Raw genomic sequence first — 26,199 nt, 5'->3', positions numbered from 1 at the left:
TTAGCCTAAGTCGGAAGGTCATTCTCTCCATGGTATACACCTATCTTATAATACCTTTCCATTGCTCTATGGTAGGAGGTTCAGCCTTAAACCAATTCCTTGTTATTGCCTTTTTTGTTGTAACAAGCAGTATTTTGGTTAAGTACCTATCACTTTCATTAATACAGTCATGTATATTTCCAAGGCACATCATTTTGCAGTCCTTGGGTATTCTATATCCCAGAATATTACATAGAATAATATGCACATTTTCCAAAAACGATAATATTTTTGAACATTCACAAAGAATTTGAGTATGGTTTGCCTCTCTGCTCCCACATACTCGCCAACATGAGTGTGATGAACCACTTTGTCTACTCAATATTTTAGGTGTTATAAAGTATCGGGTTACATTTTTCCATCCAAACTCCCTCCATGTCCTCGAGTTTGTGGTTGTCTGCTGTGTTTCACATATGTTGAGCCATTCCTCTGTAGTAATTTCTGTGTCAAGTTCGTTCTCTCCCATTTATTCTTGATTTATGTTGTTGAGAGAGCTCCATCTTCTCTTAGCCTTTTGTAAATGACAGAGGTTTCCTTAAATCTTGTCTGATTGTATGTTCGCACCACAGCATCAACTAGTCCATTCAAAGGTTTGGCGTTTTGTATTTCCTTTCTAAAATAATCCCTCAACTGTAAGTATCTGAAAAAAATCACATTTTTCTAATCCAAAATTTTCTTTCATATCCTTAAAACGGATTATATTTCCTGTTTACATAATTTTTCTAAGTTACTTTGTTCTACCCATTTGCAGAATAGCATTAAGCAATTTAGGGTGTTCCCTCGCTTGTTATGGGGTCAATAGCAGTATCACGTTGATAGCATTATCTCAAGTGGTAGGAAGTGTGCGTTCTGTTTGATTACACATCTTCCATTTGCAAAACCGGCAAACTTCCCATAAGTGACAATACAATGACAATATGACTAAAATATGACTTGCTTAATATTGTAAGAACAAGGCTGCTACTGTTTTCAGCTACTGCTAGCAAAGTGCTACTGTTGTTGTTGACATAAGCAGTAGCAATGTACACAATACACACGGACACAAGGGCACACAAATGCTAAATGCAAACAGTCGTTTGGGCAAATGATATTGCTAACTGATGTTTAGGTGAAGCCAGGACATCCGGTCGTACTGGTTTGAACACTAGACCAGTTTGGTCCTTTAAAGGTGACATATTCTACCACCAGGTGTGAGTGTGATTAGCCGTTTAGAAAATCTGCCTCTTCTGACATCACAAGTGGGCGTGTAGGCTGGTAGATCTATCCAGCACACATCTAGGTGGGTACGCCCACTTGTGATGTCAGAAGAGGCAGATTTTCTAAACGGCTTCTAACGGCTAATCACACTCACACCTGGTGGTAGAATATGTCACCTTTTAGTAGTGTCATGGCGGTAATCACCTCACTGAACCAGGTTCCGTACCGTATGCGCTCAAACCCCGACCCACACCCCGACCCTCACCCCGACCCACACCCCGACCCACACCCCGACCCTCACCCCTCACTCTTGCCGGTCCATTCTTCTCCCCAGAGTGGCAGAAGAGCCAGGCCCACAAGCACCGCGAGCAGCTGCTGCTCCAGGAGCTAGTCTCCCTGGTCAACCAGAGAGACCAGCTGGTCCACAACATGGACGCCAAGGAGAGAGGGTAAGACGCTAAAACGTGTTGCTTTCTTCTTCTTTCTCTTTGTTTTTGACCCTGCTTGAAGGTTCACCGCACCTCTGCACATTTCACCTTGCACACGGCTAAACGTGTTATGTACACACTAGGGCTGTAAATGTTTCTATTTCATTAATTTGTCTGTTCATTTATGATGTATATAATATATCAAATAAATAAGCTGGGGTGTCACTCCGTTGCCCCAGGGTGTATAACAATACCACGTGGATGGGAATACATGACCATACTTTGGTTGGTCATTACCAAACAGTGGTTGGTCATTTTTGACTGGCTCCAGACAGATCGTCAATAAATAAGATTGATTGATACACTGATTACTACAACCAGACAGTTCTCGGTCTGTTTCAACTTTCAAAGTTGTAGGTTGGCTTCCATGACATACTTTAGCTGGGACCACTCTGGTTGTTAATACGGCATTCGGAATCAATATCCTTTTTAATTTTTTGTACCATTTATCCTTCCAGTGATATAGTGTATATATGGATGGAATCAAGCGTTTAGAGAGTAGTGTGTTTCCATTCCAATTTTAAACAAAATTGTGAAACCTCACAAACAAATTGATTTATTTAGCGGAATGTTCTTCTGTACTTTTCTATTCACACACTTTTAAAACACCTAGCGTAGCACACATTTGTGTTTTGTAATTAAATCAATGTACAACTTCATATTTTCCATTTTTATTACTGCTCCAAATGAATACTAAGTACCCCTGAATCCGCTGCCTCCCTCTCCCCCCCCCCTCACCACCTGCAGGGCCATGGAGGAGGACGCTCGTCTGGAGAGGGGTCTGGAGCAGAGGAGGAGGAAGTACGCCAAGCAGCAGAAGGAGAAGTGTGCGGTGCAGTAGGACCAGGAGAGGACTCTCTGATCACCGTCATGTGACCCGTCACCTGACCCACACCTGGCCCACCTGCGGCTCCCCGGACGCATGCCCCTTGCTCTCTCTCTCTCTCTCTCTCTCTCTCTCTCTGTGTGAACGCACACACACATTGGGTTGTAGTTTTGCGCAGGTTCGGTGCCATCAAGTCCGGTCCGCGTACTTTCTAGCGAGGCACCGTGAGGCCGCTGAGAATCGCCCCCGAGTGGAACATTTTGACCTGCTCTCTTGCAGTTTGCATGTGTGTTACAATAGTTCATTTTTGTTTATCACAGAGTGTGTGTGTGTGTGTGTGTGTGTGTGTGTGCGCGTGTGTCAGTGTCTGTGTGTGTGTGTGTGTGTGTGTGTGTGTGTGATTGTGTCAGTGCGTGTGTGTGTGTGTGTGTGTGTATGCGTGTGCATGTCTTCTTATGCATGGTTGCGTTTGTTCTGTACTTTATTATATCCCAGCATCCTCACAGAGGAGTAACCACTTCACAGCTTCATTATTCACAGATAAATGCTGAGCTGTTTTGATGTTACAGTACGGAAAATCCGGAAAAACGCTCATCAACACATCACCGGCTGCATGCACTTTAGTTCGCAGAGTCATTTTGAGGGATCATCAACCATGGATAGTCATTTTTTTCCCCCCATTCTATTTGAGTTGTGTTCACGTTTACTTCTGAGCTGCAACCTGTCTTGTTCATAGGCTTGAGGCGCAACGGCTGGATGCAGGTCAGACACGCCAAAGGATGACTGTGTATTATTGCATATTGATCAAAGGTCTTCACGGGGAACGCGGCCCTCACGGCCTTGGCTTCATTGATGTCTGTGCAGCTTTCCATCCACGTTGCCTCCCACTTTTCCCACACTGTACAATTGTTTTGCGTTTCAATTGACAATCTAAAAAAAAAAACACATTCACGCTCAATGCACAAACGAACCTGCGCAAATGATGGAATTCGTTCAAAAGTATGTTGAAAACTTTTCATTTTTGGAGCGTGGATCAACATTTTACTGATGTTACTTAACAAAAAAAGAAATATAGGCCTATATATAAAGTTTTTTATATAATTAATTAAATAAATCAGGCGATTGAAATGGTTGATTAAATATTGATATGCAGGACAGGTTACCGGTATGAATCCTTGTTGTTTCTGACCTTGGAAACCACTGAAACAATAGAACATTTTAACAAGCTAAGAAAGGATATGGGCCCCACATTATTTATATTACATGAAAATCACAGCTCAACATTTCTGGATAGGCCATGACACTGCTATGAAAGTTGGTTGTTTCCGGATACCAGATACGTTTTTAAGAAACAACACTTTACTCTATGAATAGGCCCAACTTTTTTTTATACTTTAAAAGTGTCATGCAGTATATCTCAGTGCTGTTCTGTATTTTGGGGGTTTCATCTGCCTAAATGTAGGTATCACAGTTTTGCAGTCGGACAAGATTGCTCTAAATGCCCTTCGATGCACAAGATTCAAAAGAAACCTCCTTCTGTTAAAGGTTTTCTGTCCACTGAAAGACGGACACCATCAGTGCCCGACTTATTTATTACTGTTTTGGAGTGCGTTGGAATGGGTTTGCAGTTTGTTGACTTTATTTGCTCTTAAGGAAGGCTTCAACATGTCTGTTTTAATGTTATTTGCACTCCAATAAAATAAAAATAAAAATACAAGATATTTTTTATGTGATTAATAGTTGTTTCCTTAATTTGTCTTGTATGCTGTTTAGTTAAGATTAAGGGTTACATTTGATCAAATCGAAGAAGAAAAGCAGAAATAGACATTTACGCTTTTTTTTTAGAAAGAAGAAGTGAGATGTACTGACGAATTTGAAAACTTGATGAGTTCGCAATCGCAGTCCTGTCATCCGGCTGTCAACAAGCAGATAATTAAATAGAATAGAATCCTTTCAATTGACATAACCACATAATCAACAAGATGTATAGTATTTCTCTGACTTAAAATTCTCCTTTCTTAATATTTTAAGGGCATATATATGGGGGAGGCCTGTATCTTAAATATAATATTTTTGTTTAGCCAATGATAAAAGTAGGCATTACATATTCCTTTATCAAGCTGTAACACTATTTTTGATACATATTGTTGTTGATCAGTTATAATATTATTTTTTAATGGTTTTCCTGGAGTCTGATATATTTTCTTTCTTTGTATGTTTCCAGAAAATAAAATGCACTTGGGCATTATTGCTTGAAGTAAAAATATTTCTTAACAGCACTGTGGGCGTGGCTTTCACAGGGGGGAGGGGCCATGGCAGCGATATCAAAGTTACTCATTAGTTAGCTGATCTGTTTGTTTTATTGAACCGTAACCTAGAGGTGGTATAATTATTTGAAAGCCTACAGGATGTAGAAAAAATAAAAAAAAGAGATAAGAAACAGATTGGCTCACGCTAGTTCTTGTTCATTTTTAGGCTATTGCGGATTTAGAATCAACACAAACAAAGCAAACTAAACTTTTTGACGTCTCCACGTCTTTCCTGAGTTGATTGTTCACACCATGGAACTACTCTGGATGTGGATGTTATTTCTCGGCTGCAGTGCGCATGCGCCCCCGGAGGAAGGTGAGTGTGCGCGTCTCAGGTGCGCCTCTCTGGAGCGTCTCCTCGTCCAGTCATGACCTTTTGTCTTCAGGATTTCCTCCCTTCATTTCACGTAATGAATATAGGTGTTTACACTGAGGAGGAGGACCTGGATAAAACAGTGGTGGGAAACAGTGGAAATGAAAAGTCAGCTACTGGCCTAAGCTATGCCGTTTTGATGCTATGAAGTTGCATATTTTTGTTATTGCCCTAATCATCTACTCTGACCTCATACCATTACATTGCTTAAAGTCGCATATGTTGAAGACCCTTTTTAAATGTCATGGTGAAAAATGTTTTTGGTTAACATCGACCGCAGAAACTTAAAGGAACAATGCCTAACACACACACACACACACACACACACACACACACACACACACACACACACACATATATATATATATATATATATATATATATATATATATATATATATATATATATATATATATATATATATATATATATATACATAACACAGACTCAAATAGACGGAAAAAAACATGTACAACTGATAAACTGTACAATAAGAAGTTTATCAGTATCAGTTGTTTTCAAAGGTGTGTCTACAACAAGTAACACAATGACTGCTTTCCCTTCTCTAAATAGTGGAACTTTTCAATTTGGTCCAACAAACGCAATCCGAATGGATTCTGGAACCGCCCAATGAAGTGAGTGAATAAGTCTTTACTGTTCCACACTTATCTATAAACTGCCTTGTACGTAGTGTGTGCAATTAATCCTCAGCAAAGCGTTGAAATAGATTTATTCATATATTTGGGTATTACATGAGTATGGCCCTTTATGCCTACACATGCACATTTGTGTATAATATCCACATTTTTACAGACTTCATTTGAACATCTTTTAAGTGTCTTTTTTCTTTTCTTTCTCACAACAGTGGTCAAAATACAGGCTGAATTCCAACAGAGACGCTCTCTTCCAAGGATGCTTAACCGCCGGCAAGCGCAGGACTCTGCTGAGCCCTTGGATCAAATGCGCCGACACCCATCAACTGCTATTGGATATCCAATTCGCCCTGGGGAAGGAATCGGCCAATCAGGTGTCGAAGACACTCGACGTTCACCTGTCCCAGAGTAAATCCACCAAGTTCAACAAGAGAATGCCGCTCGTTCTCTCCCTCACCGGCACCAATCCCTTCCCTGGATCGGTGCTCCCTCGCCACATAGAATCCTACATCGGCAGTAATCTGAGTCTTAACCTGGGCTCCGTCACAGCGGGGGGCTTCCACCTGGGCTTCTCCTACTCAGGGCCGTGTGTCTTCATAGCGTCTGTGAGGCTGTACTACCGGAGGTGCCCCGACATCGTCGCCGGCCTAGCCAGGTTTGCGGGGGCTGTGGCCGGGTCGGAGGACCCCCAGGAGGGCTCCTGCGTCGACGGGGCCGCCGGTGTGCTGCCGTGGCCCCCAGAGGCGCGTTGCCATGAGGATGGCGTCTGGGGAGAGGTGCACGGGGAGTGTGCGTGTGTCCCGGGCCACGAGAGAGGGGGTGACACATGTACAGGTACGCATGGGAACGCTACGGTGGGCAATGGGAATGTTGTGGGATAAGCACTTGATGTACAGTTGTATGTATCTTAAGTTCTTGTTCATCCTTATGACCTATATTTTTTAATATTCATTGCAGTGTGTGATTAAACACTTAGGTCACATTTAGGCCGACCATAGTGATGATATTGTGACATTCTCTACTTCATATGTGATATTTCATTGTTGAATAAGCTTATTTTATACATTGTATTTAATTCTGTATGCAGTTTTGATTTTGAGTTGAAATACAGTCCTGTTTAATAACACCAGTCCTTAAATACTAGAGTAGGCCTAATCATGTTCCTATTTCAATCTGGCTACACTTCATATCAGCTTGCAGGACGGGCTACTACAAACCAGCCAATGAGACCGCAGGATGCAGGCAGTGTCCACCCAATAGTGGCACAGAACAGGAGGGGGCGGAGAGATGTGAGTGTCTGGAGGGGTTCGACCGTCTGCCCTACGACCCCCCCGGCCTGGGCTGCACAAGTATGGATGACTTTGATCACTGTCTCTTTTTGTTTTGCATGTATGGAAGGAGCCACATATAAGGAACAAAATGTCAACCAGAAAATATAATACATACTGGACTGACATAGTGGAGTTATACATAGATACATCCTTTTACTTGAGAATGACAGTGTGACAGACTTTGGATGTGTTCCACATCACAACATGTTTTATCATAAAATTGAGTCCGGCTACCATAGCATGTTTCTAATCATAATGGGGAGCTTTGATTTCCCGTTGTGATTTAGCAAGGAATATATGATACCATCGTAAAAGGCGATGACGATGATGGATAGACTGCACCTCACAATTTAAAAACTGCATTTAAAAATGCAATTAAAAAATGTAACATATTCATTTTTAACCATTTGGCAGATGCCTTAGTCCAAAGCTACAGACTGCTACATTTTTTTCAGTTCCACACACATCCAACTTTCTGGCATAATGTACACCTCGTTATTATTGGCTCTGTTTCCTTCTGCAGAAGTTAAGTGTAGGCGACTTACAGCAAGTGCATTCAACAATGAAGACACACACCCAAAAAGTGCATGAAATCAATTAAGTGCATAAAACAAAATAAGCGAGGCAGCTGCTTTTAAGTGCAACAGACTAGAAACAAGAGATAGTGACAGATAGATAGATAAATAGATAGACTACAATTATTCTAACTCATTTATTTATTAAATACATTTTTTCTTTTATATTATATATTATTTATATTATTATTCTTATTATTAACTATTATGATTTATTTTTTGCTATTTTTAAAATTGTTTTATACTTTTTTTTTTTAACCTAGAGCCTCCCTCGGCCCCTGTGAATGTGATGTTCCATCGCCACGGCGACTCCCTGGGGAGCGTCCAGTGGGGGCCGTCCCTGGACCTGGGGGGGAGGGGGGCGGCGGAGCTGACGTACAGCGTGGCGTGTTCCTGGAAGGAGCCAGAGGCCGGCGCTCGCGGCTGGGTGCCTTGCGGGGAGGAAGTGGTCTTTTCGCCGAGCTCAGCAGGTCTGAGCCGCACGGAGGTCAACGTCACGGGGCTGAGCGGTCTCCATGACTACCTCCTGGTGGTCGGCGCCGCCAACGCCTTGTCCGGGCGGCGGGGGGGCCGGGGTGCGTCGGAGGCCACTGTGAATGTGCACGCCAGTGAGTAAGGCTGGGACTTTCCTGTAGCTTCTTCCCCTCTTTGAGAATAGACAGTCACAGCAATCACTGCCTTTTCAGTCAAGTACAACCATGACATCACTATATTAATGCTGCTTACATATAGAGGCTGTGTTTTGGGCCATTTAAGTTAATGTTGTACTTATTCTACTTTTTAAAAGCATTTAAGACACTATATTAATGCTGCTAACATATAGAGGCTGTGCTTTGGGCCATTTGAGTTTATATTGTACTCATTCTACTTTTTAAAAGCTTTTATCATTTTAGGCACTATATTAATGCTGCTAACATATATAGGGTGTGTTTTGGGCCATTTGAGTTCATATTTATATGTCATCCTACTTTTTAAAAGCTTTTAAGCATTTACGACTTTTGAGCATTTGAGACATGGTCCAGGATCAAATATGTCACCCACTGTATCACCTTTCATCTAAAATGAGTTGATAACCAAGGTTAATGTTCTACATTTGTTTGCTTTGCAAATATTGTCCTTTTGAGAATGCACATGTTTCACGGTGAACACATCTGCACTTTCAAATGCACTTTGTCGACCTCACAACCTTATATCTGCATTTGCACATCTGTGTGTCTTCCAGGGAAGGTCCAGGTCATAGTGACGGCTGCTCCGGCCCCAGACGTCTCTGAACCTCCCTCCCCATTGCACCTATATCATGAAGAGCCCCTCTCCCTCCAATGGAAGCTCGTCATGGGCATACTAGGGGGCTTGATGCTGTTAGCTCTGGTCGTCAGTGTGGTGCTCTCCCTGCGGCATGCCGTCACCAAACAAACGTAACATTCACATTTTGTTACTTTTCTTAAATGTGGAGTGTTTGCATGCTGTGGTTTGCACATTGGTTAAAAAAAACACATAACATTAAAATGTTCCACCAACCATCTCCGGTGGGAGACTGCATTGATTGGGTATCAATCAATGCAATAACACTTTTGCAGTGATGGGGCCAGTTTCACCTGATTGGTCCGAAAAAAATAATTTATTTCGAGCAATGTGATTGGTCAAAAAAATGTACAAATTTAGATTGCGCAATATATATATATTTTTTCAACCAATCACATCGCTCAAAATAAATTATTGTTATCGACCAATTAGATTGATCTAAAAAAGATATCTTTATGGCGATGAAAGCCTTGTTTTATTGAACGCTGATAATAGGTTGATGTTCAAGGCCTTTAAGCACATCCAAGAATGGGGTTGGATAATAAGCACTAAACGTTATTGTTCACAGCCTGAACAGTATTGACACCATTTAACTGCATATGTCCCCAATAAATATTTATTCTTAGACGGTATTATGGATACAGGCTTTCAGTAATGTTCTTTGGCAATGACTATAAAAGAAGACATCATTACATGTTAAGAATGATAAAAACCGGCGGTCAGTACATAGTGCCATATGGGAGATTCAGTCTGTTGTAACCAGACTCACTGCACAACCTTCTACAGAGGATACAGGTCTCCTGTGCTTTCATGGGGTTAGCATATGTATAGATATCACAATATTAGACACTTTGAAAGGCCTCATAAGTTACACCAAGATCATCAAATCTGTGGTTCAGTCAAAAGATCAACGCCAACTGGGATTAAAAAGTATGATTGGCTTCCGTTAAATTTTTGTTTGTGCTGTTTGAGCAGCACATAATAATTGTGGTTTCATCTGAACTTTAATGACAATGTTTTCTGAACGGCTGTTTTATAATGTTGTGAACATTATGAGACGAACAAAGGCAGACTGACAGAACACTATTCTCCTTACCAGACCTGTCCAGGAGGTGGAGCTGTTGCCATGGAACCCAATCAGTACCTTTCGCCATTTAGATGAGCAGCCACAGTCAACGCCAGAGCCAGCGAGTGGTGAGTCTTTCACAGCGAACAGCTCAAAATGTACTTAAACCACTAAAAGCCATTCCCTGAAGGCCTCAATTATATTATGATGAGTAGCCAGAAGTATGGTGGAAAAATTATTCTTCCTCTGATTATAATTTGTTTTGGTTGCCTCAACAAATTTTTAAGGTTTCCTCGTCAAAAATGTTCCCAATCCCCTAGAAATATTCAAACACGATTAGCCGCGCTGCTTACAAATCATTGTTGTTCAGCGCTCCTTCTTGAGCAGCAGGAGCGGGCTGCACACGACGACCCCCTGCTGGCCAATCTGAGGGATACACTGGTGCCGCGCAGCCGACTCACCCTGGGCAAGCAGCTGGGCAAAGGTCAGACAACTCATACTGACACTACTTTAAGGGTGAAGAAACTGGTTCAGGGTGTACTCCCATATGAGGGAATCACCTAATTATTACCACAATTATGTGGCAGCTAATGTAATCTGTCTTCTAGGGAAGTAGAAACGAGAGGTGTGCATGTGTAAATTAAACCATAACATTTGATAAGATCAATATGTGATGGATCCAAGTCTTGGTTTAGTGCTGTTTTATGCTGCTTACAAATCAGCACCCCACACCCAGAAGGGCAAGGTGTCTTTACCATGCTCTATGGGAATAAATAGATTTGGTTAACATAAGGCGCTTACACTAGTTAGTGTAGTTAATAAATCAACGGCTTGTCTGAGCCGAATAAAGGCTGGTATATTAGTTTGCATTTAAATGCAGTATACTAGAATATAATAGCTATAATAGAACTAGGGCTATACCGTGTCATTGCCATGTCAGTACATATTCCACAATGAAAAACAATTTGTGTGTTTACACCTTCAAGGTTTTCGTACATATATTTTCTTTAAGTCGTGAACATTGGAGATTTTATGTCTAGATTTTACAATTCATCTTACAACAACGGGGTTGAAGTTAATCCCGGCCAGCAAACATCTCCCCCTTCTTCCCGACACCCAGGGGAGTTCGGGTCGGTCTATGAGGGCAGCCTCGCGCAGGAGGAGGGAGCGGACGTCCGAGTGGCCGTGAAGACCATTCGAGGTACGCATGCTCACCCAACAGGGGCTCTCCACTGGAGCCGTGAGCATGAACACTCTGCCTTGATCCACAATAATTCAAATATTAAATACATACATAAACACACAACACATGAAATCGACAAAATCACAAATGACACGTACAAGAGAGAAAGTGAGAACCGCAGTGATAAAGAAAATAAAACAAAAAAATTAATACAAATTTTGACACGAATTACAGATACTGTCACTCAAGTCGACTGTCCTACTATATTTCAGCGTACTCTGCCTTTATTCCAATGCACCAGTGTTTGCTCCCTCACCTCTTCAGGGATCCACTGCCAAGACACCCTGCAGGAGTTCATTAAGGAGGCGGAGATCATGAAGAGCTTCGACCATGACAACGTGGTCCGTCTGCTGGGTGAGGCCGCCTAGCCTCGGCCACCACCGCCGCATTAGCTGTCACATGACCAACATGCCGTTTTGAAAGGCCATATCGTAGCCAAGTGAACAACGTGTACTGTGCGTGTGTGTGTGCGTGCATGTGTGTGTGTGTGTATGTGTGCGTGCGTGCGTGCTGTGTGTGTGTGTGTGTGTGTGTGTGCTTGCGTGCTGTGTGTGTGTGTGTGTGTGTGTGTGTGTATGTGTGCGTGCTGTGTGTGTGTGTGTGTGTGTGTGTGTGCTTGCATGCTGTGTATGTGTGTGTGCTGTTTGTGTGTGTGTGTGTGTGTGTGTGTGTGTTTGCATGCTGTGTGTGTATGTGTGAATGCTTTGTGTGTGTGTGTGTGTGTGTGTGTGTGTGTGTGCTTGCAAGCTGTGTGTGTGTGTGTGTGTGTGTTTGTCTGTATGCGTGTATGTCTGCGTGCTGTGTGTGTGTGTGTTTGTCTGTATGCGTGTATGTGTGCGTGTGTGTGTGTGTCCTCAAGGTGTGGCCCTGGACAGAGAGGAGGACTCTTCGCTCTCTGTGCCCCTGGTCATCCTCCCCTTCCTGGTGCACGGAGACCTGCGGCGCTTTCTCATCGCCACGCGCTACGGAGTCGTTCCAATCGTAAGATACGGCCGCAATGTGATGACCCTTTTGTTGTGCTTTGGAGCAAAAAGGGACGAAAGTAACAGACATTCTTTGATGGAATTGACACGGTACATCTAAGCCATAATTAATGAACCCGTACTCTTCTGCCAGTGAGCATATGAAAGGGCCCAGGGTTAGGAGATAATACTGCGTTGGATTAGCTGCGTGCATGAATACACAATTAGTAAAGATCATAACAAGCCATTAAGACTAATTGGCGAAGACATGGAACTGATCCATGCTGATATTTAATATTAATATTTACATTTTTGACATTAGCGGGTAACAAGTGTGAGTTACATTTAATTATAGGAGTAGATTGCTTTTTGAAAATGAACAAGCAGTCAAACATGGCAAACATTATTGCTTTCTCAGAACAGTCATGGATCAGTACCCAGACACTCTTTTGCTTAAACACACAAGCACAAATGTGCTTGTGTACACTAACTGCATGCAATGTGGCCTATTATTTATCGTGCTGCTGGTGGTCCGATTTGAGGGGTTGTAAAGATAGATGGAGAGAGAGAGAGCAGAAAAGAGCAGGAGTGCAAGAATTTGAAACAAACCACCCCCAAAAAAATTCACTCCCTCTGTGTTCCCTCCCTGCGTTGTCAACATTGATAAGTGTTGCGTTCCCGTACCCGCATTTCACTTATTAATAGCTGACGGATGGCTATGAGATTTCTACCAAACTGTACCTAAAGCACCTTTAAGTGAAAAAAATAAAAATATTATAATAAAACACATTTTATTGTAAAACAGCTGTATGTTCGCTCTGTTCCAGTTTGTCCCTCACCAGAGTCTTCTGCGCTTCATGGTGGATATCGCTGCCGGGATGGAGTACCTGAGCTCTCAAGGCTTTCTGCACAGAGACCTAGCTGCCCGAAACTGCATGTGAGTTCCCCCAGACGGGTGCAGCGTGCTGGGCAGAACAGCCCCCACAACCACATCAAGGCCTCCTTGTTGGGATGAGACTGCATCTCTGTGCCTGGTCATTGATATGCAGCCTCAGTGACATCGGAGAGGCTAGGGGCTGGGCGAGTCCGTCTTTGACCGGAAAAAAATATATGTGGAAAATATATGTGTGTGTGTCTGGTGCAGTGTTAAAAGGCGATGATTCTTTGATCCAAAGGCTCTTAGACAGCAACCACACAACAATGCAAATTTTAGTACATTTAAAATAACATCAAATTATAAGCTGTTGAACAAAGATTCTAGGTGGCTCATAAGATTTATTTTTGTCTTTATTTATTTTGTCTGGCAGGAAATTGAAATTAAATTATAATCGTATGCTTTTGATATGCATACGTATAGATTGTATAATCTTGCACTCTTGAAACACATTTTCTTTCTTTCTTTCTGTGACAGGCTCGGAGATTCCTTCCGAGTGTGTGTGGCTGATTTTGGCCTGTCCAAACAGATCGACAGCGGTAACTACTACCGACAGAAATCCATCATCCGTGTTCCCGTTAAATGGATGGCCTTGGAGAGCCTGTCTGAGTCCGTGTACACCACCCAGAGCGACGTGGTGAGTCCAGTCCTCTAATACACCGCGTCCAAACACTCCTGACACTTAGAAGTGCTGCTAAGGGTTGGACGATATCCGTTCATCAAGGTTCGCTGTAGACCCAATTCAGACCTTAGATTAGTATTCTAGCTCAAATGGGGGTCAAGGGGTCAACGAGGGGGTTATATTTGTTTCGGCCAATCATCTTGCTGGGGGCGGGGATCTGTGAATGGTCAATTGGCTAACAGCTTCTACCGTAGCAGGTGGGATTTGGAGGACAGCCGGGGAACATCCTATGTAGAAGCCAATGTTCTGACAGACAGAGTGTCTGCAGAGGTTTCAAATCAACACTGTGTGGACTTGCCACAGTAGAAATACACATAAAAAAAAAACATGACATTGGTATGTGTGACATGACGTGAAGCGTAGAGTACCCAATGGGAACATACCAGAATCCTCATCCATAATACTTAGGCGATTAAATGTTACAAATATTTTTGATTGAATATATCTTCAATATTAATTATTATTGCTTGGTAAGTACTGCATTCCTCTTTATCTGTATCTAAGTCTATTAAATGTCAGCCAGAATCCACTATATTAAAGAAATCCACTCCAGCACAGATACGTGATATCCCTTCCTCCTGTTAATAACCATGTCAAGATGAGGGAGTAGTTTGTATGACTGTCGTGTACATCATTTACTTATTGTGCAATAAAGATAAACTTATCCTGATAATCATCATTGATTACGATTAAAAAAAAAAAAATATATATATATGCCCTTAAAATGATCTGAGTAGGAGGTTTTCAAATGTCAGAGAGGGGAAAACTAGTTGTAGCCGGATAACATATTACACATTTCCATATACGTCAATGTAATGAGCCTCAGTTAGACTGTTTAGGATGATGTTTTGAACTCATAAGCATATCTTCATATTTATGGACCTATCGTATCAAATTCCAAGCCAATGTCAAGCCATTGTAGCACTGTATAACTCCAATGGCTGTCCTTTGACAGTGGTCCTTTGGAGTGACCATGTGGGAGATTGTGTCCCGGGGCCGTAATCCATACGCTGGCGTCCAGAACCATGAGCTGCTGGACCTGCTGACCGGGAGGCCAACGGCTCAAGAAGCCAAAGGACTGCGACGACAACCTGTTGAGTTTCTCACATATTACTGTTGTTTTTCTCTTTCTTGTTGTATAAATTCCAACCATTGATTGATTGGAATTTACATTTAAAACTCAGCTCGAAAATTGGAGCAGTACTAGCAGTATAGTGCGTCTGACAAAGGTTTCAAGCAAGCCCACATAAATGGCACCTGCTATTCAGAGAGAGAGAGAGAGAGAGAGAGAGAGAGAGAGAGAGAGAGAGAGAGAGAGAGAGAGAGAGAGAGAGAGAGAGAGAGAGAGAGAGAGAGAGAGATGAGAGAGATGAGAGAGAGAGAGAGAGAGAGAGAGAGAGAGAGAGAGAGAGAGAGAGAGAGAGAGAGAGAGAATTTGTCCAGCGATTAATATTGTATGCCCTTCTCTCTCTGAGCATCTGTCTCAAATGCTCAAATGATTTCTTCACTTACCCATATTTTATTTATTAATTGCATCATTTATTTAAAGGTATTGTTTGTTGTATTAATTATTATTTTAGTTCAGGCAAAATCAACATGCCTAAGCAGTACATTGAATTAACTTGATCTGGTCTGACTATCTGTCCGTCTGTCTGTCTGTCTGTTTATCTATCTCTGTCTCTCTGTCTGTCTGGCTCCCCCCAACCCCCAACCCCCAGCTACGAGGCGATGCAGACCTGCTGGCACCGTGACCCGGCCCAGCGGCCCGGCTTCGCGGAGCTGGGCTCCAGGCTGAAGGAGATGCTCGCTCTGCTGCCCCCGCTGGAGCCCTCTGAGGAGAGCCACTACATCAACCAGGGCCTGGAGGCCGCCGCCGCCGCCGCCTGCCACGGCGACCCCAAGCCGGGCCAGGAGGACGGGGAGGAACCGGAGGAAGGGGCCGCTGGGAACATGTACACATGCGCTCCCTCTCTTCCGGCGCAGAGGACGAAGAGGAGGAGGAAGAGGGCGGATACCTACTGTCGAACACCGCGGGGTTAGCCGGAGAGGGGCGACCGCAAGAGCTGAAAGAGTCTGCATGAGTGCGTGTGTGAGAGAGAGAGAGAGAGAGAGAGAGAGAGAGAGAGAGAGAGAGAGAGAGAGAGAGAGAGAGAGAGAGAGAGAGAGAGAGAGAGAGAGAGAGGAGAGAGAGAGAGGAGAGAGAGAGAGAGAGAGAGAGAGAGAAGGATGGGAGCAAATGTGAACTCCATGGGCAAACGAATTGCTCCCTCAATCATGTGATGACCTAGAAGTATGTTCACTCACTGTCCAGTCATTTACACAACTGCTCCTCTTCGCTTTGTAAACTGCAAATGCTCACACTGGCCAGCATACGTGGCGCCAGCCACCAAACTTTGGTACGGGCTTGCTCTTGTTATATTCTTGTTGACTTTCAGGTCATGCCTATTATGGTAGCTCCAGCAACAGAACTGTAGTGTTGTCATGCATAATGACATGTCTTTCAGATTGCGATCATGGTAAAAAAAATAAAATATATATATATATATATATATGCCATCTCTCTATCCACTACTGAAAATGTAGTAATGAACCATACTTAATGATTAATAAATTAAGAAAGCGAGAAAAATAATATATTGTGTTCTAAAATCTGCTTTGCACCTATAAACAATAATAAAGACTACAGGTTTTGGCTCCTACACTGCTTCTTACTCGTCTGACCCTCCTGGTGGACTACAACACCCGACACCGGCGGCGCGTGCTTCTAGATTCGTCCGTGGCGCCACGTCATCTGATGTCACTGCCGCACCTGCGCAGCCATCTTGTACTTGTAGCCAGGGACGGACAACACCGAAGAAAGAAAAGGGAGGAAAATAAAACCCCAACGCTGCCCGAGCAAAAAAAACAACGATACGTCTGGTCGTTTTTTTTAAATGTGAAATCATCGATTACACGGTCTACCCCCCCTTACCAGTGGAGCTAGAGAGATAACCTCCGTTGTAAAGCGCCTCGGTATCCAGAGCTACAAGTCATCGTTCGGCCGGATTGTGAAGCAGAGAACCGTAGACACAAAAAACATCCAGTCTGAATCATGAACCCAGAATAGTGAGTACCCGTACATTATTTTCCCCTATTGGGCTGTATCCACGCGTCCTTATTTTTCGGGATACTGTGTTACACGGCTGGTCTCGGTGTGGTGTGTCGTAGCGTTTATTCGGGGTTTTCCTGTATTTTACCGTCGATATGTCTCTTTTTTTTTAAAACTGGTTCGGTGGGAAACAGGGCGCGGACGGGATCCTCGTCAGGGTGAGGGTTTGATCAGAACGTCGTCCCGTCCCACTACGCTACCCTACCCCCCGGCCCGTTCGCGTAAAACACCGCTACATGACGTGAATTTTAAACGAATTCGTTCCCGATGTACTGCGCAAAGTCGATCGTCAACGTGTGTGTGTGTGTGTGTGTGTGTGTTATCTTATAGTGTTAGGATATGCTTCGGTCACATATGTAAGGACGGAATGGAGAGGACATGCGATGGTCACCGGATCCGTTTTAATACGTCGTGGCGACCGGAGACATTGTTCGGTGAAACGTCACACCGCCACAGCTAGCGCAGAGCCGCCGGTAGAGGAGGCTAAACGCCGAGCTGTCTTTAAGTTGCTTGTTGTGATGTCAGGTCGTTCTACGCTGTCGCGAAACCGCCGGCTATCAAGGGTATTCTCTGTACTTTGAGTCCGGTTCGACGACGGTATCTTTTGACAGCAGTTTATCTGCGTCGTTTACGCAACTCGCTGAGTCTTGCGTACAAATGGACACGTAACTGTTTATTGTTATTGAAGAGTGACTATTAGGCCCAGCCCGCAAGGATTTAACATTCATTCACATAACAAGCACGGGACATGCGCAGTTAAGGGAATGTGATATTGCACAATAGGTCGCATCCATCCCATGTGTGTGTGTGTGTGTGTGTGTGTGTGTGTGTGTGCGTGTGTGATCCAATATCTGTTAGAAGAGGTGATGGCTAATATTGGGCTCAAATGTACTGTCTAGTATTACGAGATTGGCCAAGTTTGTCCTGTCACCTGTTGTTTGTACCGTGTTGTGAAAGAAACGCCCACGTGATCTTGTTTACGTTTTTGAGGGGTGCAGAGGTGCTCAACTCGTCGTGTTGGCGTGGATGGGTGGAGCCTATTCACAGTCTACTTCCACAGTGCAAAGCACCTAGGATTGCTCAAACGTTGTGTACCTGAAGTAGGAAATGCCTGGTCCGTGGTCTGACGTGCAGGGTTTTTATTTCAGTGACTACCTGTTCAAGCTCCTGCTCATTGGAGACTCTGGAGTGGGGAAGTCCTGCCTTCTCCTTCGTTTTGCTGTAAGTATACCCCCCCCCCCCCAGAACATGTTATGGTTTTAAAGATGGGCATGATACTGTGTTATGTGACGGGATATTGTCAACGTTTTTTTATCTTGGGACAGTGGACCAAAAATCGTTCAATTCAGTATTGCAATTGCAATACTGTTACTGAAATAAACATGAAACATGGATCTCTGACACACGTATAACGCCATGGTGTGTGGCACATTTCATTTACAACATAGCTCATTATAACACACCGACATTAGGATACAAAGTAGTAGCACAAAGTTGCTTCGGGTCATAACCATGGGGATAAAACGTTCCCTCCCCCTCCTTCCTAGAACTCCTTCCAAAGCACTTTTTTAGAACAACCAATCAAATTCGTGCTGAAACAGTGGGTTAACTTACACTGTAATGTAGGAATAAGGCGATACAGTAGACTACATTTAAATATTTTATCTTGTTATACCAACCAACCAACCACATTCATAATTTAAAATTCTTGATTTCAGATTTTTGCAAATATAGTGATTCAAAGTAGAAATTGCTATAGATAAAATGTTTGACATATGTTACCAAGTGAAAGCTTTACTCAGTAAAGCAGTAAAGCTACTGCAGCATTTCCTTTGTGTTTTCGACCTGTCCCTGTTTGAGTTGTACCTGACTGCGTCCGTTTCCCCCGTTTCTCTTCTCAGGATGACACCTACACAGAGAGCTACATTAGCACCATCGGAGTGGACTTCAAGATCCGCACCATCGAGCTGGATGGGAAGACCATCAAACTGCAGATTGTGAGCACACACACACACACACACACACACACACACACACACACACACACACACACACACACACACACACACACACACACACACACACACACACTATAACAGGGATTCCTAAAAACGCCTAGGGGTTTACAAAGTTACCCCAAAATGTCTACCCCTCCATTTCTGTGTAAAGGTCACACTTCACAACCTATTCCTTACCATCAATGGATTGTTCACTGTACATTCTCATTCTCGTAGTTTACGTTGACCTCGTAGCAAATCAACAAAATGTGCTTTTTTTGTTGCTATTTCTAGGTAACCCTTCATGACCTATTCCTTACTTTACTTTTTCATACTTAGTCGTGTCCCTCAATCTTGTACTGTAGTACTGTACTGTACATTGACTGGTGCTGAGTGTGGTTGGTGAGACTGTTTGTTTTATCACCGTGCTGCTTTCTTGGCCAGGTCATTCACGTAAAATAGGTTTTAATCTCAATGGATTATTTCTACCTGGTTAAATAAAGGATTGATTGATTGACTTACCATCAATGAATTGTACATCCCTCATTCTCGTAGCTCACGTTCACCTTTTGTAGCAAATGAACCAAATGTGCTGTTGCTAAACCGTGCTGACCCCCCTCCCCAGTGGGACACGGCCGGCCAGGAGCGGTTCCGCACCATCACGTCCAGCTACTACCGCGGCGCCCACGGCATCATCGTCGTGTACGACGTCACGGATCAGGTGCGATGTCACGTCCTCTTTCGCTGAACCCCGACGCTGCAGCCTTGTGTTGCCAGATTGGGCAGGAATCTGGCAACACTGTCCAAGAGACAAATTTTAAATCAGAAGACGCATGGCCTCTCCCAGGGGGACAATCAAATATCCATTCTATAATAAATAAAAACATCCTGGTAAAGTGAAAGCGTTGTTAACCACCGATTAACGATTAAGCGATTTACATTTTTCCAATGCGATCGCAATCGTGTTATTTGCCCTCCTTGAACCCGCTGAACGTCTCCTCTCTGGCCCGAGCAGGAGTCCTACAACAACGTGAAGCAGTGGCTCCAGGAGATTGACCGTTACGCCAGCGAGAACGTCAACAAGCTGCTGGTGGGGAACAAGTGTGACCTGACCACCAAGAAGGTGGTGGACTACACAACGGCCAAGGTAACGGCAGCGCGTACATCTATACAAGCACGCACCAGCGATGATCCACCATGTGCTCATGTTGGGGATTACACGGCTACCCTGGTGCACTCTCACTGAGTCTTAAGAGGGGGACAGCAGCTGTACAATGGACTTTGGTCTTGCCTTGGTCCTTCTTTTTTTCTTATGCTTCCAACATCATGGAAGGTTTCTCTTTGGATTTCATGAACTCAAATTGAAATTGATGATGTGGCTTTGCCTCTCGTGTAAGGTAGCAAAGCTCATTCTGGATAATGCAGGTAAAAGCAGCCTGCTTTATTCTGGCCTGCATTATTCCATTACCACCTCCACGGTGTGGCTTTGTTGAACGATGCATGAGCAAATGATTTTCATAAACAATTAACCATTGACTGTATACCAACGCCTGTATTCTTAAAGGTGACATATTATACCACCAGGTGTGAGTGGGATTAGCTGTTACAAGTCGTTTCAAAAATCGGCCTCTTCTGACATCACAAGTGGGCGTGTCCACCTAGATGTATGACGGATAGAAGAGCAACGCTTGCTACAGTCCACTGGGTAGGCTGGTAGACTGATCTATCCAGCGCACATCTAGGTGGACATGGCCATTTGTGATGTCAGAAGAGGCAGATTTGCAAAAGGGCTTGTAACGGCTAATCACACACACCACAAATGTCACCTTTTGATTATAACGCCATCTCATTGATTCTACGGTGAGCGGTCCTCGCATCGTCTCCACTCCCGCCCGCCGTACTGTCTGTTTTAACTCCGGTCCCCATGTCCCGCCTCCCCCCCCCCCCCCCACCACCCTAGGAGTTTGCCGACTCCCTCGCCATCCCCTTCCTGGAGACCAGCGCCAAGAACGCCACCAACGTGGAGCAGGCCTTCATGACCATGGCGGCGGAGATCAAAAAGCGCATGGGCCCCGGGGCCACGGCGGGCGGGGACAAGCCCAACCTGAAGATCGACAGCACCCCCGTGCGGCAGTCCGGCGGCGGCTGCTGCTAAGCGCTAACCCCCCCCCCCCCCCCCCCCGGCCACGACTTGAAACATCACCCCCACCCACCCACCCCCACACGCCCACCCAATAACCCCACCTCAACACCGCTCCAACATGCCCACTTCCCTTACAATTCACCCCCGCCCCGACCACACCACACACCCCCCCCCCCCCCCCCGGACCCACCACACACTGCCACTGCTTCTGGCTTTCGGTTCGACCATCGCTCCTCATCTTCTCCGTCACCCTCATCCACCCACCGCTCCCTACGGCCTACGCCCCCCCCCCACCGTCAGCCCTGCCCGATGGGGGGGGGGTCTCCTGGGATCGGCGATGACACCGGCAGACATTTGGATGAGGACTGGATGCGGGGGGGGGGAGGGGCCGCCTGGCGACAGATGCGACTGGACCTTCAGGAGGGTGGGCTCGGGTCACCACAGGGTGGAGGGAGGGGGGGGGGGGTGTGTGTGACTGGAGTTTAACTTAATTTTTCACCAATTTAATGTGGAGGGCAGGAAAATGTTTGTGATGAAGTGAGCGCCACACAGAAGGTTAGTACACGCCCCCACGGAAACCTACACAGACAGTACAGTGAGAATGAGGGGTGGGGTGGTGGTGGTATGTATGGATGCAGTCTGAACAAGTGAACCAATTGTTCAAATCGGTTGTCCTTACTGCTTGATCCTCTGGAGACACACACACACACACACACACACACACACACACACACACACACACACACACACACACACACACACACACACACACACACACACACACACACACACACACACACACGTGTACGTGGGAATCTTGACTCACACACACACGTGTACGTGGGAATCTTGACTCACACACCATGGATGTTGAAAATGCAAAACAACGGTGATATCAAACACAGGGGGTTGCTTGGTGAAACGGCCCCCCGGCCTTCACATGGCTATTCGCCTAGCAGTCTACCGCTCCCTCGTTAACCATTCATCCCCACTCCTTATCAACCTTCGCCCACTGCCTTACTCTCATAGCCTGAAGTATTGAGTGGACCTACAACGCAGTGACCTAGATGCTAGTTTGTGTAAATGAGCCTTCTCGATGGTTATATCGCCATTCACCAACACTTGCACATTTTATGTACAACTCCGCACTTGAACGCGTCCACGTCAGCCGTCGGTCCCGTCCGGACCTCTGTAACCCCCCCCAACAACTCTCCCTTTTATTCTAAAGCGAAAGGTGGACGTAATGTCGAAAGCGTTGCGTTTGTGGGCGAGCAAAGGGAAGTGGTCACATATCTTGCCTGTGCCTAGGAGTTAGGGGGAGGTCAAACGAATGCCTTTCTTGGCTCATTCATGGAGGACACTATATTACAAACATGAACCGTCAACACAGGCGTACCATCACTGAGTGCAAGGTTCTAAAGGGTTACCGGGCTGGGGGGGTTGGGTGAATGAGAACATGACATTTAACTTATCCTGACAAAACAACCGAAGGCAAATTGGGCAATGTTCTGTGATTTGTCTTAGTAGACTATTAAATAACTGTTTTTTAATTACTGTTATGTTTTTATATTTCATTTTATCTTTCTGTTTGAAGGGGGGGAGGTGTTTAATGGAGGAAAAAGAAGCTTGTACAAAATTGCTTTATACTGTAATCATGAGGCTTTTTAGGATAAAGTTTCACTTTTGGTTTTTGTTGATTTTTCTCCAATGAAGTTAGGTAGTGAAATGGCGTGTGTGTGTGAGGGGTTGGTGTGGGTTACAGTGTGTCGAAGGGTATAGCGTTACTAGGCGAGGTGCCCATTGCATGCCTCTGTGTTTTTTGAATCATTCTCCATCTCCAGTCAGCCACCTTTTCTCAAATTCTCCACCCGTTCTAGTGCACCCTGTTTTCTAAGTTTTGCATTGAGTCTGCTAACATCCCCCGCAAGTATACAAGGGTCATAATGTGGCCCCAGTGGGCCAAGCCCAATACTTCTGATTGGTTGGAGCTCAGGCGGTCTAATCCTATGCTTTAACCAACCATTTCCATGGCATTTTTTGAAGGAATGTGGTGTTGGGATGTATGCTGCCTCACCCCATATACTGCAACCCCCTCCCTCCCCCTCTTTCTTTTATTAAGAACTGGAAAAGATCAAAGTGTTGCTATAGCAACGTGTATGGTTACAACACTATTTCACAAGTAGCATCCGGGGCCTTTTAGATGGGGGTTGTTATTTATTTGTTTTCCCGGGTGCTTTTGTATCCTCCTTAAGAGGCAAGGGGAGCTTCTGCTGGCCCCCTCACAGTGGACGGGGCTGTGGGAGGCCAGAAGGCGGTGCTCATCGCTTTAAGTCACCGCAGCAGCAGCAGCAGCAGCAGTGTAACAGGAGCCGTCAGCTGCTCGGTGAATGCCCCCCCCTGGCTCAGGTTAGCTGGGCGAGCGTGTGTGTGCTGCGTGATCGACTCGGGTCGCGGCAAAGTGGTTCCGGGGACTGACTGGTCTGGGCTTTTGAAGACCGGATATGATTTCCCCACCCCAACCCCCTCCTAGGGACGCCTCCGGTCCACCTCCCTCACTGGCACCTTACGTGACATTCATTGACCTATTCTCCCCCCTCCCTCCTCCCTCGAATAACTTGGGGAACATCTTGGGGAAGGATTAAAGAGTCCACCTTGACGCGTGCTGTGCCACTGCGGCAAAGTGCAACCTCAGCTTCTAGAAGACTGAGTCGGTCAAGTGATGGTGTGTGTAGCAAGTGTGTTTTTTTTTTTGTTGTTGTTTTTTTCTCAAACTAGCTTCCACCCCTCTTACTTAAAGCGAAGTCTATGTCCGGAGCATGCTTTGGATAGAAGCCTTGGCACCTAGACTTAAAAAAAAAAGAAAAAAAAAAAGAGAGGGTGTACATTTTGGTCTATTTCATGCTAGTAAGGCTAACCATGCCCCCCCTCCTGTCAGCTGATGAAAATTCATCAAGTTTCAACTTCATCAAGTTGAAAGTCCTATCCTGTTATTGGCTCCGCCCACGTTCTCGTTCAGCTGATGACGCTCCTTTTGCTGTACATAATAAGCAAACGGGGTGGGGGGAGATGGGACTCAAAAGTCGGGACGCTTTTCTTTGTGAACCCTCCGAAAGGCACCCTGGGACCGCTTGAGCTGTCGCGGTGTTTCTGAGGTGTGGAGGAAAAGGCCTTCAGTCTGCTCCCCTCCCCTTGAGTCGCAGGCCCAGGGTGGGGTGTAGTTCAAGGGTCCAGCTGGGGCGATGGGGAGGCGTCATGTGTTTAACATTCCTGTGCTTATCGCGACGATTTCTCTGGAGCTCCGGTTTTCCTCTCAAGTCACTCGAGTACATGTTGAATACTACGTACACAGACAGACAGACCCCTTGACTCCCGCAATCAAAGCATAGACATTTACACCTTAGTGAGTGTAAGTCCCCCTTTCTGAGTTTTGAATGTTTTCTTTAAAAAAAAAAAAAAAGTATTCGCTATTCTTGCGGTTTTTAATATATTCATTAATAACTAATGCTGGGGAAATGTGTGTCGGCTCCATCAAAGCATACAGGGGGAGACTGGGGAGGAACTGGAATGAATCTGGCTTTTTGGAGGGGCGGTGAATGGGCGGGCTATTTCCGAAGGAGTGCGCTTTCAGTGGGAGGGATCGGATTTACTTATGAATGTGATTTATGATGGATATTCACTAAGGCTTTCTTAAAAAATTTTCGTCTTACCTTTTTTTATTTATCGAGTCGTTTGCGTCAATGACAAGTTTGTTGTTGTTGTCCGATGATTTAATACAAAGGAACAGTGTTTGTTATCATACCACGCACTAGACTGGACGACACCCGTCCTGTCACCTCTCTCTCTCTCGCTCTCTCTCTCTTGCTCTCTCGCTCTCTCTCTTTTCAGTTTGGCTTTTTCACTTTCTTTTGGTGCACTGTCTCACTGCTGAGTTTGATCATGCTGTTTTGTTTTTCTGTACATATTATAAATATATATATAATAAAATGATGGAAAAATATCGATGTACACCCTCGTGCTGTTTTTTTTTACTGATTTGGTTTCGATGCCATTGAAAACAACACAAAACGTGCAAATACCTTATGAATTTATGAAAATGTCAGACTCATTTGTGCAAGAAAACGCACAAAAAAAGTAAGCATGTATATGTGATTGGCCAAATAATTTAAATTAATTTATTAATTGTAATAACCACATCCCCAGTCCCCCTTCTTTTTGAACCCGCTGCGCTACACCATGAAATAAAACGGTGAACCATGGATTGTATCGCTCTATAAAAACATGTTCAAAACGGGCATTGTCCAGGGGCTCCTGACTTTTTGGCAAAAAAAAAAATAGGTTCTTGTGAACCTCCCACCTCTGTAATGTCATGTCAGCCTCTTGGTGGTGCAGTTGAATGAGCTCCTAGTGATCCTTTCGGATGTCCTGGATTCAAGTTGCATCAGGTTGGATCGCTAAAGTTAGTCATGTGAATTGAATGTCAATTATAACCTCCAAGCACGTTGTAGACACTGTCTTGGTGGAGTAACAGAGCTGTTGGTTTCAGCTCTCATGAGCTGGGTTCAAGGCCCCCTCGGGTTGGTCACCATGGAAATGTTAAGACTTTTGTAGGCCTAAATGTCCTATTAATGTCGTATTATATAACTGCAGTGCAGACCCTGTTGTAGTTGTGTGGCTTGGTGGTGCAACAGATAGAGCTCTTGCCTCTCAGCCCCGGAGTATTGGGTTCAAGTCCCGCCTGACCGACTTCTGAAAAATGATGGAGAGTATGAAATCGAGGAAAAGGAGGTACAGCAAAATGGAGAGAATATATTATTGTGAAAAATTAGGTATAGGTATTTCTCCGTCATCCCCATCTCTCTCTCCACCCCCTTTCTCTCTCTTCCCGGCCTCTCTCCCTCATCGCTCTCCCCCATATCTCTCACCCTGCCCAC

General features: G+C 44.6%; 3 protein-coding genes across 3 annotated transcripts in view; all 3 read left to right on the top strand.

Moving 5' to 3' along the window:
• The window catches only part of ehbp1l1a (EH domain binding protein 1-like 1a), a 37,481-nt gene extending 33,214 nt beyond the window's left edge, over positions 1–4,267 (top strand). The window contains exons 26-27 of the mRNA XM_084487600.1: positions 1,571–1,685; positions 2,472–4,267. Coding sequence (XP_084343726.1) covers positions 1,571–1,685; positions 2,472–2,565 — 209 coding nt within the window. The 3' untranslated portion in view covers positions 2,566–4,267. The remainder of the gene's footprint in view (positions 1–1,570; positions 1,686–2,471) is intronic.
• Positions 4,268–4,925: 658 nt separating this feature from the next.
• On the top strand, positions 4,926–16,156 carry LOC311368407 (ephrin type-A receptor 2). Its single transcript, XM_084487212.1, is given in 17 exon segments — positions 4,926–5,175; positions 5,806–5,867; positions 6,098–6,719; positions 7,079–7,234; positions 8,055–8,399; positions 9,014–9,206; positions 10,193–10,287; positions 10,530–10,643; positions 11,280–11,360; positions 11,667–11,756; positions 12,262–12,383; positions 13,192–13,301; positions 13,776–13,935; positions 14,936–15,028; positions 15,030–15,073; positions 15,699–15,964; positions 15,967–16,156. Coding segments are annotated over 17 exon segments (2,712 nt in total). The 5' UTR covers positions 4,926–5,111; the 3' UTR covers positions 16,062–16,156.
• A 645-nt stretch (positions 16,157–16,801) lies between these two features.
• Positions 16,802–25,273, top strand: rab1ba (zRAB1B, member RAS oncogene family a). Its single transcript, XM_084487428.1, has 6 exons — positions 16,802–17,085; positions 18,277–18,349; positions 19,030–19,125; positions 19,751–19,846; positions 20,141–20,272; positions 21,086–25,273. Exons 1-6 carry the CDS (start codon positions 17,072–17,074, stop codon positions 21,278–21,280), a joined length of 606 nt encoding a protein of 201 aa, XP_084343554.1. The 5' UTR covers positions 16,802–17,071; the 3' UTR covers positions 21,281–25,273.
• The last annotated feature ends 926 nt before the right edge of the window (positions 25,274–26,199 follow it).

This window comes from Micromesistius poutassou (genome assembly GCF_964030765.1).
Source record: "Micromesistius poutassou genome assembly, chromosome: 23".
NCBI classification, from domain to species: domain Eukaryota; kingdom Metazoa; phylum Chordata; class Actinopteri; order Gadiformes; family Gadidae; genus Micromesistius; species Micromesistius poutassou.
This window is presented reverse-complemented; position numbering and strand designations above follow the sequence as displayed.